The 18,462-nt window shown below is 34.3% G+C and overlaps 1 protein-coding gene across 9 annotated transcripts in view; it reads left to right on the top strand.

The window, feature by feature from the left end:
- The window catches only part of LOC135222787 (protein unc-79 homolog), an 841,880-nt gene that overhangs the window by 488,622 nt on the left and 334,796 nt on the right, over nt 1-18,462 (top strand). For all 9 annotated transcript variants that reach the window (XR_010316338.1, XM_064261060.1, XM_064261059.1 and 6 more), the window contains 4 exons: nt 5,848-5,986; nt 8,490-8,635; nt 14,434-14,655; nt 16,676-16,843. Coding sequence is in view for 8 of the 9 variants with exons in the window: in XM_064261060.1 (XP_064117130.1) it covers nt 5,848-5,986; nt 8,490-8,635; nt 14,434-14,655; nt 16,676-16,843 (675 nt within the window). In the remaining variant the exon portion in view is untranslated. The remainder of the gene's footprint in view (nt 1-5,847; nt 5,987-8,489; nt 8,636-14,433; nt 14,656-16,675; nt 16,844-18,462) is intronic.

The raw sequence follows: 18,462 nt of genomic DNA, 5'->3' as shown, positions 1-18,462 counted from the left end.
TTGCGACCTGCTCTCAATCGAGCTCCAACAAGTACTCATCAATTTCCTTTTGATGGAGGCCTCCCAAATGTCTATGAATGCCCCTCAGGACACCCCGATGCTTCCTAGGGTTCGTAAAAGGCACACGATGTGGTCCTTGGACTCTTTCGGCCACACGAGGCCGCACAACATGGCGTTGAGAAGCTGGATCACCTTGGGTGCTTGGTCCCTCTCCAGCATCCAAGTCCAAAACTCGCCTCACACGATCCCTACCGACAGGCAATATACGCCTTTCATGCTCCTGATGACGTTGGGACAACTCTTGTGTAATGTCCTGTTACGTCATCAAATACATTAACACTCACAAAAGTTCTCCAAAACACGAATGTGGCAAGAGATCGCTCTCTCCGACGACGCGTCGCTGATGCCTGCTGGTGCGAGAACAATTCGTGCATGCGTAGCTCGGTAACACTTGTAAACAACAGCTTGGTCCGTGAATCCCAGCATCCCTCAAGGCGCGTGATTTAAAATTTTGCAAACTAGGCCTATAACTATTTTTTCTGTGAATATTTAAAAAAAATTTTGTATTTGACGTATCGTACGTCAATTAAGCACCCGGCAGACAATTTAGTCGACGTATAATACGTCTAATTGGCGTTTAAGGTCAACAACACTTCCTTGCACCTAGAGAAAATATATTATAGAGGATTAGCCTTGAAAGAAAATCAGGAAAAATCAATTGTATATATGTATAATTGTTAAACACTATACTCAAAATATCTGCTCCCTGTATGTATTATATGATATATATATATATATATCTTATATATATATATATATATATATATATTATATATATAATATATATTTATGTATGTACTAAACAGCTCAGGTAGCGCTGGCGAGCTACGAAATAAATATATATATATATATATATATATATATATATATATATATATATATATATATATATATATATATATATATATATCAGCATGAAGGTGGACTATTAGAAACGTTGCAATTCATTACAATTCTTTATTTCCTACGTTTCGTAATATCATTATTACATCTTCAGGAATCTGTTAAACAATAAATAAAATTAATTTAAAATTACTTAAAATTACTTTAAAAATTACTCTAAAATTCAACATTTGTAAATTACAACACAATTAAAAAAACATACAGAAACGAAAAAAAAAATAAAATAAAAATAAAAAGACCAAAGACCGCTAACCAACCTTGTGCCGAGAAGGCAAGAGACAGAATGACAGAACAAATAAAAGTTAGCTCAGGTACAGTTGTGTGGAGGAGGTCTGGGTATTTAACTGGGAACCAGTTGTTTAATAAATAATGACTCCAGGATAGGCAGTTCATATGCATTGTTCGCTTGGCCTATGACTTGGAAATGACTTCTTTCTATATATATTTTACAATTTTTCGAATGGTTTCTTATATTAGAGTGTTCGGGATTGGAGAGCCTACAGCCAGTACGGAAACTTAATCCCCGATGAGAGTCGATTCTGACCCGCAGTAACCTCCTCGTGGAATCCGACATATGTCCCAGAGTTACACTTAGGGCAAGTATACTTATAGACCACGTTGGAGGTCAAGAGAGGGTCCAATCGATCTTTATATCTGAAAAAGGAACCGATTGTTAGCGGGTTTATTGGAATTAATTTTAGATTAATGGCACCATAATGTTTATGAATAATTTGTGCAAACTTTTTCCGAAAGGAGTCATCATGTAAGAACGGGAATTTGGCATAAAAAGCTAATTTTGGTACTGTACATGGTTTGGCGACATTAGCGAATTGTTTGTTAAGAAACAACGGAGCTTTTTATAAAACAAAGTCTGTGGGAAGCAATTATCCCTAAAATATCCAGAAAGGAAACTAATTTCTTGGTGGAAGGATTGCCAGTTCGATGTAATAAAAAATGCCCTGTGGAGGAGAGTAAAAATAGAGTTTAGTTTAAAATCATAAAAACAAGAACTATAGTAATTGGATCCTAGACCAGTAAAAGTTTTTCTTTCTAAAGAAAACTTTTACTGGTCTAGGATCCAATTACTATAGTTCTTGTTTTTATGATTTTAAACTAAACTCTATTTTTACTCTCCTCCACAGGGCATTTTTTATTACATCGAACTGGCAATCCTTCCACCAAGAAATTAGTTTCCTTTCTGGATATTTTAGGGATAATTGCTTCCCACAGACTTTGTTTTATAAAAAGCTCCGTTTGTTTCTTAACAAACAATTCGCTAATGTCGCCAAACCATGTACAGTACCAAAATTAGCTTTTTATGCCAAATTCCCGTTCTTACATGATGACTCCTTTCGGAAAAAGTTTTGCACAAATTTATTCATAAACATTATGGTGCCATTAATCTAAAATTAATTCCAATAAACCCGCTAACAATCGGTTCCTTTTTCAGATATAAAGATCGATTGGACCCTCTCTTGACCTCCAACGTGGTCTATAAGTATACTTGCCCTAAGTGTAACTCTGGGACATAGTCGGATCCACGAGGAGGTTACTGCGGGTCAGAATCGACTCTCATCGGGGATTAAGTTTCCGTACTGGCTGTAGCTCTCCAATCCCGAAACACTCTAATATAAGAAACCATTCGAAAAATTGTAAATATATATAGAAAGAAGTCATTCCGCAAGTCATAGGCCAAGCGAACAATGCATATGAACTGCCTATCCTGGAGTCATTATTTATTAAACAACTGGTTCCCCAGTTAAATACCCAGACCTCCTCCACACAACTGTACCTGAGCTAACTTTTATTTGTTCTGTCATTCTGTCTCTTGCCTTCTCGGCACAAGGTTGGTTAGCGGTCTTTGGTCTTTTTATTTTTATTTTTTTTTTTTTTCGTTTCTGTATGTTTTTTAATTGTGTTGTAATTTACAAATGTTGAATTTTAGAGTAATTTTTAAAGTAATTTTTAAGTAATTTTAAATTAATTTTATTTATTGTTTAACAGATTCCCTGAAGATGTAATAATGATATTACGAAACGTAGGAAATAAAGAATTGTAATGAATTGCAACGTTTCTAATAGTCCACCTTCATGCTGATGTGTCCTACTGGCCTTCGCCTTCCTCTGTCTCCTGAATATATATATATATATATATATATATATATATGTACTAAACAGCTCAGGTAGCGCTGGCGAGCTACATATATATATATATATATATATATATATATATATATATATATATATATATATATATATATATATATACAGTAGTACCTCGAGATACGAAAGGCTCAACTTACGAAAATCCAAGTTACGAAAGCCAGTACGAAAAAATTTTACTGCTCTACATACGAAAAGTTTTAAATTTTCAAGATACGAAAGGTTGTTGCTATAAAGTCCCGAGATTCGCCTGGACCACCGAGAACAATTTTAAAACTCCCGCGCCGCCAACTGAGTAAACTCGCCACCATCCTCCCGCTCTCCCATTGGTTCCTGATGCTAGTCACCCATAAGGTCCTGCTCTCCTATTAGTCAGCATCTACCCCTTGTGCTTTAAGTATTCTATTGGTAAAAGGTTGCTGTAAATTGAAAACTTAGTATTCATGCAATACATTTAATAAAAAAAAATCATTAGGTAAAAGATAGAATAAAGAATAGAAATGAATGGTTATTATACTGTTTGGTATTTCAGTAGTTGAAGAGAGAGAATGAAAATTTATGGCTTACTGTGTAAAAGTGATTGCTTGGCGATCGTTCGATACTCATAAGTGCTGGATGTAAACAGACGTTTGGAAGCTTTTTTTTTGTTTGTTTGTTATAGTTAATGGTTACTTAATAATTATTTGAAATGAGTACATGCAATACATTTAATAAAAAAAAATGTGAATTAGATATCATAAAATATAAAATAAATCAGACTGCCAACAAATACGCATTTTTTAGAATTCTTCTTCTGTTTTATTATTATGTTACGTATACGTATTACATATGTTTCATTATAGCTGTCAGTAACTCGGTATCTCCGTTAGGTAAAAGATAGAATAAAGAATAGAAATGAATGGTTATTATACTGTTTGGTGGTTTCATTAGTTGAAGAGAGATACTAATGACAATTTATGGCTTACTGTGTGCTAGGAAAAATGATTGCTTGGCGCTCGTTCCATACTCGTAAGACGGGTAAGATCTGAATGTAAACAATCGATTGAAAAGTTTGGTTTTTGTTTGCTTGTGTATTATAGTTAATGATTAGCTAATAATTATTTGAAATGAGTACATACTGATTATTTATACATTTTATTGGCATATTCTAAGCTTTAGCTCTTTGGTTTAGATGTCAGAATCATAGACTAGGCTACAGTAGCAACTGCTAACATAGGCTAGGCTTATTGCTAAGGGACATATGCCAAAGTCCTAATATATGCAGTAAAAATGGGGTTGAACATTATATGCAGTTGAATAATACTCAAGTATGTACAGTATTTTGCCTTTTTGGAGTCATATTTCTTCAGTCGTAACCAAGAACATGTGTTTTTGGCCTGGAAATATAATTTACTGGGGTGTTTTTGGAGGGCTTGGAACGGATTAGCCATTTTACATGTAAATGTGGTTCCAAGATACGAAAAACTCTTGATACAAAGGGGCCGTCCTCGGAACGGTTTTATTAATTTCATATCTCGAGGTACCACTGTATATGTATATATATATATATATATATATATATATATATATATATATATATATATATATATATATATATATATATATATATATATATATATATATATATATATATATATATATATATATATATATATATATATATATATATATATATATATATATATATATATATATATATATATATATATATATATATATATATATATATATTACTTGTAATGAGATAATTTATCCCAGTGGTCTGGTTAAATAACTTAACCATTAATGGATGGGCATCATCATGAGTATCTATAACAAGTTTTTAGTGATGGATGGGCTAACTCATATGAGTATTAATATTACGGCCCATACGGTTTGGATGAGTTTAGCAGGAATGATGTTCATAATACTTCAGTGATCCATAAATGACTAATCACAACTGTAGTAGCTCAGCACAGGACAGAGACTGGTGGGGGAATGATGTATTGCCCCTGTATCCCATGACATCTTTTTATTTATTTGCTCATAAATATACCCAGGGATCGCTGTTGGTTTTAGTTCTTATCTTTTATGATAGTATGTCAGTTATAATAGTATTTTGCAAAGAAAAGTACAAAGAAATATTAGAAAAACATATACCTCACAAAAAGTAACTGTATCTTCCCGTCTCGGTAAATCTCATAAATATCTTGCAGTATACTCAGAATTTGTCACTGATTTTAGTTCTTATCTGTTATGATGTGTGCTGTATTTATCATTTTACAAGAAATAAAATTATTATTAGAAAAAACATGTATAACTTGGTAAAATGTACTAGTTTCTTGGAAAAGAGGCCATACACGGTTGTAAATATTCACTTCTAACCTCCCATGGAAGTACCTTTTTTTTTCTTACACCATGTGCATTTGCATATCTTCTTGTTTCCATAGTTTTTTTTTGATTGGCCAACCTTAATATAAATACCAATTTTAGTATTCATTCAGGTGACCTATTTTAAGGTTGAGATGTATTTCCTCGAAATGGCATTTTTAAGTGAACGTTTATTATAGATCAATTTAATTAATACAAAATCCAAGTTGAGTATTCTTTCAAGTGACCTATTTTAAGGTTGAAATTATTTTCTTAGAATTGTATTTTTAAATGAAGATTTATTGTAAGTAAATTTTAAACTTAATATTTCTCTGTATCCAGGACTAACAAAAATTTGCCCTGAATTTTTCAGATTTTGTCATCCATAGACATTGTTATTCCCATGAATTTGCTGCTGACCATGTTTCATGATGGGGTAACAGCCCTTTGCAACTCACCATCAGCATCAAGGAAGACAAGCACATCAGGGAGGCCCTGTGCTTCTGTTTTAGGCAAGTTGATTTACATCTCTGGATATAAATGAGCAGTGTGAGTACTGCACTTTGGGAATATTAATCTATCGTTGACTGATCAAAGGAAATGTGCTGTTTTACTGGGTGAGGCTTGGCTAGCACAACTTAGATGGCTGTGAGCTGAAGTAATTGTAATTGTAAGCGATAGAAAGATGATGGATAAGAACCAGTAAAAAAACTGAAAATGTTGAAACTGAAAAGATGAAGACGTAAAAAAGAGGTATCAAGAAAAAGTGTCTTAAAATATAGCATTTAAAAGTGGTCTATGTAAAAGCATACAGACGGCAATAGGAAAAGAGAAAACAAAGTAGTGAAATCAAGATGCACCAGGGCAACTGAAGAGGAGAGACCTCTGAAGCTCTGGCACAGTATGGTAAGAGAGAAAGATAGAGATGTATGGATTGATTGATTAATCGATTTATAGGCTTTTGGCATACATGCCAAGCACTGGGGGAACTAAGGCCTTTCAGCGCTGAAACGGAGATTGACAGTGAAAAGGTCTGAAAGGTGTAACGGGAGGAAAACCTCGCAGTTTCACTATGTATCAGTTGTTACGAGAGGGTGGACAGTAAGATGGAATAGAATATGAATGGAGGAAACAGATGAGATAGGTTAAAGGCAGGTGACAATTGCAAAGAGGATTTGGGGGAAATGGACTCAGTGGTTCAAGAAAGAAGGGAAAAAGACAAAACATCCAGGATAGCAAAGTGGATGAAGAAAGATGAAAAAAAAGAGCCGAGTCTAAGAGTTGGAAATGGAGATATTAAGGTTAAAAACGGAGATACAGGAAGTATGGAGGCAGTATTTTGAAAACTCTCTCTATTAGAAGAAAATGAAATGGAGTGTGTTGGCATAAAAGAGGGGCCATTATAGAACATTTCAGTATAAAATGTTAAAAAGGACCTTCAGAGAGATGTAAAATGAAGAAGCTGTAGGACAATCTTGAATAACAAGAACCCTTTTAAAAGCAGCACGCATGACCTTATTAGAATGTATGAAAACCTGATAGAGGAAGAGACAGGACTAGAAGATTGGGAAGAAGAGCCTCACAGTAATGGTATATTCCGAAAATGAGGATGCACAGCAATGTGAAAATTGAGAATTAATAAGACTACAGTTCTTGGGTATGTTATGAATATATTTGAAAGGGTGATGGAAGAAAGGCAGAGAAAAATGGTTAATATCAATAATTGTCTATATGGCTTCATGCCAGAGAAATCAGCAACAGGTCTCTATTATTAGGCAACTACATAAAAAGAACTTCACGAAGAGGAAGAGTCAATACCATCTAATGGTGAATCTTGAAAAGGCCTTTCAGGGGATACCAATACAAATAATTATATGGTCATTATAGAGTGGAGGCAGTTATAGGCATTTTAGAAGAATATGAAGTAAATTTTTGTCTGTCAAGGATCAGCACTGAGTACTTTGCTGTTTATCATGGTAATTGAAGAAGCTGCAGAAGAATGTAAAAAAGGCTGCCTCTGAGAACTACTTTATGTTGATGACCTTTTGTTAAAACAGCAGTACTGGGGAAAGAGATGGTTGGAAGAATGAAATTGAACTACTCAGAATCAACAGCAGTAAAGCAAGCTTCATGTGACTAGAAAGGAAACAAAGAAATTCCAATCGGAAAAGTGGTAATGCAGTTGTTGTGGGAAAGGTGAAGGTGAAGGTGGGGGTGAACTATTACTGGGATGAAATGTAACAGATGGTGTCAGGAGAAGTGCTCAGTATTACAAAATATACTGTGAGCCAAAGTATTTTTTAATTAAATTTATTACAAAAGCAAAAGGGGAAGAGAGGGCAATTGAGACCCCTACCCTCTTGTAATAAATGGGGAGGTCTTAGAAGAGGTAGAGCATTTCTGATACCTTTGGGTCACATTGGACTGTCAAGCAGGATACGAGGGATCAGTTACAGAGCAGCTGCACCATGGGTGAAATGAGAAGAGACAGACAGACCACTGGTAGAAAAGGTCTCCTAATTAGAGATAGCAGTCTTACAGTGGGTGCCTGTACTACTGTATACAGCAGAAACTTTGGGCACTGTCAAGGAAAATATTGATTTTGAAAAGCGTCTAGACCTAGAATGTGTGGCGGGATGATCATATCACAAATGCAATATTTTATGTATGAAGGTGTAACATAACACCTTAAGGAAATGACAGAAAAAGGTGATAGATGAAAACTGAGACATGATGGGAGCTTAGGCGGAAAGTGCACAGGACGAGACCCTTTCAAGGATAACGTTGACGTTCATCAACGACAACTTGTATTCCAATTAGCTCTTATCTAAAAAACGAGAGAGGGAGAGTTAGAGGCACCATTTCATGTTTCATATTGTTGTATTCTGTCTTCAGTATAGTTTACTGCGTTTTTCTTAAATGTTAGCTTCAAGGATCAATATACATGACAGATTTCAACCATAAAAGTGTAAGTGTGGTACCTTCTGTGAGTCAGTTTTGTCTTTCTTGTTACAGAACCTGTAGTTGAGGACGATTCTCATAGCAGTTCGGCTCTTTCCGATGATGAAAGGCCACCATCAGATCATCCAGAGGATCACTATTCTGACCCAGAACTTATTTTGACATGCTTTGTGCTGATGTTGGATGTGTTATTCAAACAGGTAACGTACTGTGTATCCTAATTTAAGCTTCTAGCAAGTATTTTTTTTTATACAAATGAAGGACCAAATAGTTCTTGATGAATGCCAAACACGTTCAGTAAAAGGAAATGTTAATTTTTCTTCGGTCAGACTACTATTTATTTAGGCTGGTATGTCTTAGTTTATAGAAAGAAGATTTTAATATTCTTGTGTTTATTATTGAAATGATAAAATTTGATTTCACAGGAAGGCTGAATCTATTGTGTGATATAAGGTTTTACATGCTGAATGTAGAAAGAAAATAACAAAATAAATACAGTTTAGTATTTCTGATAATAATATAAGTTAGTTTAAGGGTCCAGCTAATGCCATGAAGCCCTTTATAAAACCAAAATTTTTTGTAATTTATACTAAAAACAGCCCAACATATTTTTCTTTACAATAGATTTAACTTCAGTACCGTTGCATTACAAACCTTCAGAGTTTCATTGTATTTTCTGTTGTCATCTCTGAGATGTTTTTAGAAAACTTAAAAAAATTTGCTTACGTTTTTATAATGTCTTTAAAACTCTGATAAATAGAAAGCTGGTTTCTACAGTGAAGGCTTTTCTTCCTCGAGAAAATATACCTTCATTTATCATTCCCCATGGTGCAAGTTATTACGAAGATGATGTAAGTTTAATTAATACAGTATTTAATCTCTGCGAATGAAAAATTATACAAAATCTTCATATGATCTAACTACTTTCAGTGGAAATAATGATTTAACTTTCGTCGCCCTACTGTGATGCCAGCATTTTCTTGGTCTTTGTTTTCACCCATAGAAAACTTTGATGTCCAGATAGGATACCAGAAGTAAAATTACCAGTTTCCAACTGGAAAGGATTAGAAATCATACACAGTTTTGTGATCATTTGTTTCTCATTAACAGCTGCGAACAAGATTGTCGCTGAACCTCATTGAAAAATTATTTGAGCAATATACTTTAGGATATGTTAATTGGACATTAAACACTGAAAATGTCAATAACTGATTAGCTAGAATTTCTCCAAATATGGCCATCAGCAGCAGCTGCTTATTTCAACCATGGAGTTACGTTTCTAGACTCATAGGGCTTTTATAAACAATTTTGGATGACGCGAGGGGTGAAAGTTGGAGCAAGGTGAAACTAGTTAAAATACATGTCACATAATTAAACATGTAAAAACAATAATTCGCAATTAAAAGGTCCTAATCTAGTTAAAATTGTACAAAAAAAGGAAAAAAATTAAGTAACCAAAAGGAAGCAAACAACAGTATTAAAAAAGTACCTGCTCTGTCAGAAGATGACAAACCATGCTCACCCCAAATACAAGGTACAGAAGTGGTGTGTGAGGTCAATCCTGGCGCCAACTGCTTAATGAATAATGACTCAAGAATGGGCAGTTCGTGTAAGTGGGTTGTTTGGCCCAAGATAGAAAAGTCCCTGTGTTTGATATCAGCATGGCAGATTTTTTAATGATTTCTGATGTTAGAGAATTCAGGGTTAGACAATTTACAGCCAGTACGATGACTCTCACCTCTATGATCTTCAGCAATCATTTGGTCGATCCCACGGAAATCCCCGAATCCCATTTGGGGTAAGAAAATCTATATACGACCATTCATTGCAGAGTTGGACAGAGCTTGTTTTTGATTTAAAAAAGAAGAACCTGTCAGTGGATTTTTTGGAATTAAAATTACTTGCAGCATGCTAAAATGTTTCTCAATAATTGACTTCTTAATATCCCCTCTAAATTTGACCTCTTTTATGTAAGGAATACTCGCATATAATTTCTTACGAGGAACCGTACTAATAGTAGGTAAATTAAGTAGTTTCTTATTTAAAAAGGATTTACAGTGTTTAAAAAAGATACGAGATGTATAGAAGTTATCAGTAAAGTACCTACATTAAAAACTGGATTTCATTGTGAAAATGATCCCATGAGAAGGTTAAACAGTAAGCTCTGTGAAGCAGAGTAAAATTCGAAGTTATACGAGAGAAAACATGTAAAATAATGTAAAAAACATTACCAGTTGGACGAAGTACAAAAGCAGAGTGACAAAATTCCAGGCCAGGGTAAACTTAAGTCGGGTGAAAGAGTTGTTGAGGTAGTTTGGTTATTCAATCTTGGTACTAGTATTTTACAGAAAGTGATTTAAAGATAAGAAGTGAAAAATTGGGTACTTTGGAAAGTATTTTAACATTTTTATAATCAATTTCTGTCTTGCACCTTTTGGCGTGTTCTCGAATATTTGAGAACTCTGGATTAGATAATTTGACTGTTCTATAACTGACCCCCTCGTGACGATCCATTCGAACTTTCAGTAGGCAGCACGAGACACCCACTTATCTTCCATGAGTGCATCGTGGCCAAGAAAATAAATAGACGGTGCTTGATGTCAAAGGAGGGCTAATTTTGTCTTTGCACAGGAATAATGATTTGATATTAAGAGGATTAACCGGAATCAATTTACAGTTCATGGCAGGTGCATACTGTTGGATTAGGTTATTCAAATTAGGTTATTCAAAGGCCGGCAAAAAATTCATCTTAGGAACTGAAGTTATCTGTAATTTGAGTGGATATTTATTATTTAGAAATATATTTAAACACGTATAAAAAGTCTGGAAGTTTAACAGTGGTCTAAAAATTATATGTGTAAAAAAGTTGTTTCATTATTGAATCCAGACCAGCTGGTCTGGATGGAATTTAGACGTAGTCCTTCAGATTTTAACGTCAGTTTGAACCTTTTGTTAAGGCATCATTGAAGAACTTTCAAACCCTTTCTTGTATAAAGACTTTGTTCTGGTGGCAACCTCTGTCTTTTCTTTCATTGCTTAGAGAAAAGATATAGAAGTGAAAGCCCTTTGATATAAACCTTTAAGATGAGGAGTTAAGAATTTATACATGGTGTTATGAGGCCAAAGATTCCTGTGTCCAAGAATGTTTAACTCACTGCACAGAGTTGATTCTTGAGCTTTTACTATTTTTTAAAATAATCTTCATGACTTCTGTACTATAAGCACATCTTTATAACTCCTTTAAAAACGTTTGCTAGAGAAGGTTGCTATGCAGCTCAGGGGAGATATAACTGTTTTTCTTTCACATTATTAACAAAACGTTTGAATTTAATATGAGGTGTAAAGCCCTTAGTTGAATCGTTGCAGTGGGGATGCTGTCTCCTGACCAAATATGCGAGCAACCTTGCTTTTTACCCTATTGTTAGTAGTTAGGAAATCACGATATTGAATTTTGGAATCATGAAGGTACACATTGGTGTATATGGATGAATGGATGAATTATGGAATCTAGGGCTAGTGCTGGGACCTGTAAAGGTCATTCAGCGCTGCGGTGCTATGTGATTAAATGAAATGGATTAAATGAATGAATTGGTGAATCAGTTAATGTCTTGAATACAATTGATTAACTAAAACTGCAATTAAAATGATCTAATGATACATAACAATTAAAACTAAGACCATTTAGTGATACGTAGCAATTAAAACGGAGACATAAACTCTCATTCAAAACCATTTACATCATAATTAAAGAATCATATATAGTTGAAATTATAACAATGTAAAAACTAGTTGACATGAATACACTCATTTAACACCATTTATACCTTAATTAAAAGCATTAAATAAAAAATAATATTAGTAACTTAACATGATGCCTATAAAAAGAATTAAGTTAAGATTTATCATGTCACTAAATTTCATAAAAATCTCAATACGTTTTAAGAATCTCTATGGTGCAGGAGTATCTGTTCTGTGGTCTAGAATATCCGGAAAAGATTTTCCATCAAGATGGAATCTCTGCCTCTGTTCTCTATCATTTACACAGTGTACCAGGATGTGCTCCATTGATAAGGTAGCATCACACCGAACACACATTGGCGCACTGCAACCTTCTAAAATAGCCTTATGGGTTATCTGAGTATGACCAATGCGAAGCCGCCCCAAAACAATTTCTGCTCTCCTCTCTTTTTGAAAAGAGGAGGGCCATTTTTCTATGCTTCCTTATCTTCTCATATTTCTTATTGTTGGCTAAGAGAGAAGACCATCTCTCTTGCCTCTTCCTCTAGATGTACGACCTAATGGGTCTTTTCGTATCAACATGTGGCACTTTGGTTACCTGATACAAATTACTCATAGCCTCTTCCTTACCATACCTATCTGCCTCCTCATTTCCGTGAATTCCGACATGAGCTGGGATCCAGTAGAAACATACTGATTTCTTGTAACATGAAATCCAAAAGAGCCACTCCTGGGCTTTTTGTGCAAGAGGATGAATTGTATACAGCTATTTAATGCACTGCTCGAGTCACTGTAAATAAAAAATTCTTGTTTGAGTTATAAATATTTTCTAAATTTTAACTATAGCTGACAACTCTGCAGTGTATGTGGAAGCGACTCCGGTAATTTTGCCTCATAAATTTCATTTCCATACACAACTCCACGCCCTATTCCATTACCAGATTTTGATCCCCAGTGTAAATCTTTAGTTCTTATATCTTCCTCAGACTGTTGCTTTTTATTTATTTTCTTAGAGCATAAGGAAATCTTGGGAATAAGCCATGGCAGTACTGTGAATGGTTTTAATCCTTCAGCTTTCTACATTGGTGTATATGAACACACACACACACACACACACACACATATATATATATATAAATATATATATATATATATATAATTATATATCTTTATATATACATACTTATATATATATATATATATATATATATAATATATATATATATATATTTATATATAGTATAGTATATATATTATATATATTATATTTTTATTTTTATATATTTTTTATTTTTATATATATCCATATATATATATATATAAAGTATATCTTATATATTAAAATATATCTATATATATCTATATATATATATATATATATGATATATATATTATATATATATACTATATATATATATATATCTATATATAAAATATATATATCCTTAGTATATATTCACTATATATATATATCTATATATCTATATATATAATATCTATATATATATATATCATAATCTATATATATTATATATCTCTATCTCTATATATCTAGATATCTATATATATATATATGGGTGTGGTTGTTGTCTTTAGTTTTGGATTGTCGGTTATGGGCTTTCGACTCAGTCACAGGAGTCACTAGTACTCTATGGGACAGAGTCCTTTTTCCTTGTAAGTATCCTCTGACAAGTCTTACTAAGAGGGCCTTGCACCCTGTTGTGGTTCCAATGTCTGGGGACAGTGCCTGCTAGTTAGGATCACACAACAGCCAGGAATGTTGAGAAATTTTTTTTTCTCCTCATCCAAACGCTTTCAGTTTGCCTGGCTGAACAATTGTTTTTCCAAGCTGCAGTAACCCACCATCCCCATTAAGTGTGATAGTCAGCTAATTTTAACAGTGGGTAAGATTAATTCCAAATAATTGAAATTTATGTGATAAACTCAGTTATTTGGATAATATCTAGTGTTAAAGTGGAAACCCACCAGCCTCCCCACATCTTGGTGGATGGCCATGAAGAATTCCGATAAGAACGTAAACATTGCAATGCCACCTGGAGGGAAGCAGGCGATTACAGAGACAGTCTTAGCTGGTTAGACAATTGTTATTTTGTTTTACTTTGAATCCCAACCGCACCTGATGGCACAAAGATATATGCTAACTTTAACAGTATGTATGCATCCTAATAATTAATTTTATCATAAATATGATTATTTTTTCTAGTTATGCCTTCTTATGATTTTTTTCCTCTTGTTCCAGATGGAAGTGCAGGAAGTAGAGAAGCATCAAGGACTGGATGGAAAGGAGAGTGTCCCTGTCATGACACTCGTCCGTGACATGTTAGGTTCCTCATGCTTGTCCCCTCACAAGTGTGACGGAGAACAAGAATGTACAACATGTGAACTTACAACAGTCTTTTATCAGCTGGAGATGGATGTTGTGGCTTATTTGTGTCCACGGGCTGCTATTCAGAACAACAGGGTAAAACTTTAGAACAGAAACTTCCTTTTATTTATTTTTTTTTTCTTTGGTGATTTTTGCCTCAATGTCAGTAAGGCTCTTTGAAGAAAGTAAATCGACAACTCAACTTAACGGACATTTTGGGGGTCTGTTCCTCCCGGTAAGTGCTACAATCTGTTAGGTAACAAAGGCTGATAAGTAGCCAACACAATACTGTACCCTAGAGCAAGTCAGCCTCTAGTGAACAGCATGTTTTTCCGACTTATGCTTCATTTAGCAACTACCAGTAATGACGTCGGTAAAACCTAGTCAGTTGAAAGTTTTTGAGAAAATATTATCAGACTGCAAATGGCACATGATCGCACTGTATATATTTTATATATGATAATAATGTGTGATATTATATGCAATAATCGGATAGAGTAAATCAACAATTTTATCAAAATTATCATTGTTTTGATATAATTGTACTATATGCTTTTTTAAAAAAATGGATACTGTTAGAATTTCAGAGTGCATTCTCAGACAGTGAAATAAAATCACTTAACAAAATTCGTAGACAAACTGTTTTTATAGATTCCATTAACAATGACTTGCAGTAGTGTAATTACATTATGTAACTATACTTGCACTCTAGTTAGAACTTTCAACACACAAGAAAAGATAATCGTTGAAACTTCGACAAGAGAGATTGTACTTACCGCAAGGCCTGATGTACTTATTTACGTAAAGTGGAAATGCGTGCTATGTGGTAGAAAGATATTATCTTTTGTTGTGTTTGTAATTAGTTGTGAGAAGCATTGTGTTTGGTTGTTTCATGTATTTAATTGTAAATATACATGTTAATAGTACTTGAGTGAAAATGATCGGTCATCATTTATTTATGTAAGTTCAGTAACTAGCCGAACCTTTCGCGTTGGGAAATGCGCGACAAGGGACCCGTAGTTAACAAACCAGCCAAGGCGGACTTAACCCCGTATGGATCACTGGGAGTCATCAGGGTCTCCAAATCCACTTAGTTATTCCTTTCATCTAAAGGTTCGCTTAGGGAAATTCCTTTAGAAGATATGCAGATATGCATATCTAAGTGAAAGGAGAATTTCTTGTGGTGTCCTTTAGATGAGGGTTAATGAGTTAGAGATTGTGCTTAAGCCGATCTCAAAATCAATTCAGGCAATGCAGTGTTTAAAGGGTTTTTTTTAGAATATGAGTGAAGTAACCTGGGTGTCGTTGTATAAAACTTAGGCTACGATTAGTCAATTCATTTAGGCTACACGATCTCTTACGATTTGAAATGCTGTGCTTATTCTGAGCGAGTCGGAGCAGTAATCACATACTTTACTTGCAAAACCAAGAGCTTACAAGCAAATTATTATTATTATTATTATTTTACCGACCATGCCATTAATGGTAAAACCAAGAGCTTACAACTTTTGTTTTCTTTTTTTACCGGTCTCGTCATTTCTTGCAAAACCAAGAGCTTATAAGTTTTTATTTTTATTTTTTATTTTTTTAAATCGGACACGATGACGTGTCCGTTAAGTAATAAAATCCTCTAAGTTAATGTCTGTTAAGTTGAGGTGCCAGTGTATTTAGATGCATATGCAGTTTATAAACATGAAAGTCACCGAGTCTCTGCTGGGAGAGCATTTGGTGTCCAATGAATTTTCTGGGAATGAAAATCGCTTGACAAAACATGCCATAGATCCCAAAAGCAACCCGACTTAGCGACTGGCCAACAGGTGCTGAATTTACAGATCTCCTTTGGGAAAAAGATTTTATAGGCTACATTTATGCACTCTTCCATCACAATTTAAGTTCAGTTAATTCAGCTCCATTTTCAACCAGATTTGGAATTAAAAATACAATAAAAATGCCATGATACATTAAAATTGTTGTCAGATGACTTAAATTTTTGCATAACATAAATGTTAGATGAAGAAATTATGCATCCCTTTCAGCGTTATTCCCAGTATGTATGTAGTCTGATACTTTTACACTACAAAATATGAATGTGAATAGATTTTTGTTTTATTTTTAGGTGGCAGATATTATTCCTCAAGAAGTAGAGTCATCTCAAGCTAACAAAAGTCCTGAGTTATCTTCCCACGATGTTCAGACTGGAAGTACTGGACACTCTCCTAAGCCTTGGCCTCCACCCCCAGCAAAGGAAGGGGGTCTCATGTCAATAATGGCCAATATGCCTCAGGTGTGTAATAATAGTTCTACAATACTTGAACATGTACAGTCATCTTTTGCATTATGAACAGCTTCTCCATTTAGACTTTGGTGTTAGTATCTTCATAACAGCCACAGTAATACCTCAAACTTAAGCGAGGTTATGTTCCAGAACCTGTCGTATAAGGCGAGGATTCACGTAAGTTAGTGTCGATCACTAAAAATGCTAATAAATACTTATTTGTACAGTTTAAACGCTAAATGTGACCCCAATCAAGCAGCCAAAGGATTAAGTTAACGTTTAAAAGAAATTAAATTTACTGTAATTTAAAGTTTGATGAATACATTACTCTTAAAAAAGAAATAAATGATTGATGTAGAAATAGAATAGGTACAGTATCGTAATGAGTACTGTATTTACCACACTACCGCATTTACAGTAAGTACATACCTAGTACGTATACTAATGTTACCCCTAATTCATGGGATGCCATTTTCTTTTTAACTCAGAGGAAGAGACGTTTTCTTTGCGGCTTTAGGTAAACTGTATAATTCTCATTCACATAAACTAAAGAAAACACCTAAGTAATGTTCGTAGAGGGTACAGGTGAAATTCAATAAATTTAAGATTATGTAATGTACAGGTAAAGATGTACAGAAAAATAGTAAGTTGTTAAAATATGCGTGAGCGCTAACTATACGAGAGAGAGAGAGAGAGAGAGAGAGAGAGAGAGAGAGAGAGAGAGAGAGAGAGAGAGAGAGAGAGAGAGAGAGAGAGATACATATGCACATTGAAAATATTTGACTGTAATAATAGAAATAATAGAAATTTTCCATATCGATGTTACACTTAAAAACCTGAAAACGTATCAAATACTTCAAAAATTTAACAAGCCCTTTCTGCAGGGTTATCTCATCTTTGAAAAGTGCAGTAACTTTGCGTGCTGTAATTACTTTTGTATCATACTTATGCATGTACAATAATAAAAATGATACATTTTGCTTACAGATTTAAACACAAAAGTATGAAAACTTATAATAAATTAGTTCAAAAATGAAACATAAACACTTCTGCAGGGTTCTCGTGGATTTCGCAAATGTCGCGTGTGTGAAAAAATCGTGTAAGCCAATTAGGTTCTAATGAAAAGTTCGCCTATTTGTGAATTTGCGCAACTCGAAGCACGCAGGATTGAGGTATTACTGTATTCCTAAAATTCCAGACATTAATTATTATTTGTTCCTGCTGGGTCACATACCTTTCGTATCTGGAGTGCCTTTCGTGCATGCAATAGATCCAGCCCATGTAGTATAACAAGGCAGATAACCATGAAGGTGCGGGGTGGGATGATATGCTCCTCATTTTGTGTGCCTGATTTAAGCCTTTGTATTTTTTGTGCTTCATCACACCTTTCTGTGTTTGCTACTTTTGCACTTTGTTAAGTGGAGCCCTTGCGCATGTTTTGTGCTATTTTGAATGTTTTAATGCTACTTTGCTTTCTGTACTTATTAACACGGAGCGTAAACGTAAGTGTCGCGAATTTCAGCGACGTTTAAACGATTTGTTTAATTTCAGATGTTTAGGGACGGACGACCTAATAATCTCTAAGAGGAAAAATTTGCAAACAGGATGACAAAGACTGAAGAAGGATG

This window comes from Macrobrachium nipponense, chromosome 8 (assembly GCF_015104395.2).
Source record: "Macrobrachium nipponense isolate FS-2020 chromosome 8, ASM1510439v2, whole genome shotgun sequence".
NCBI classification, from domain to species: Eukaryota; Metazoa; Arthropoda; class Malacostraca; order Decapoda; family Palaemonidae; genus Macrobrachium; species Macrobrachium nipponense.
This window is presented reverse-complemented; position numbering and strand designations above follow the sequence as displayed.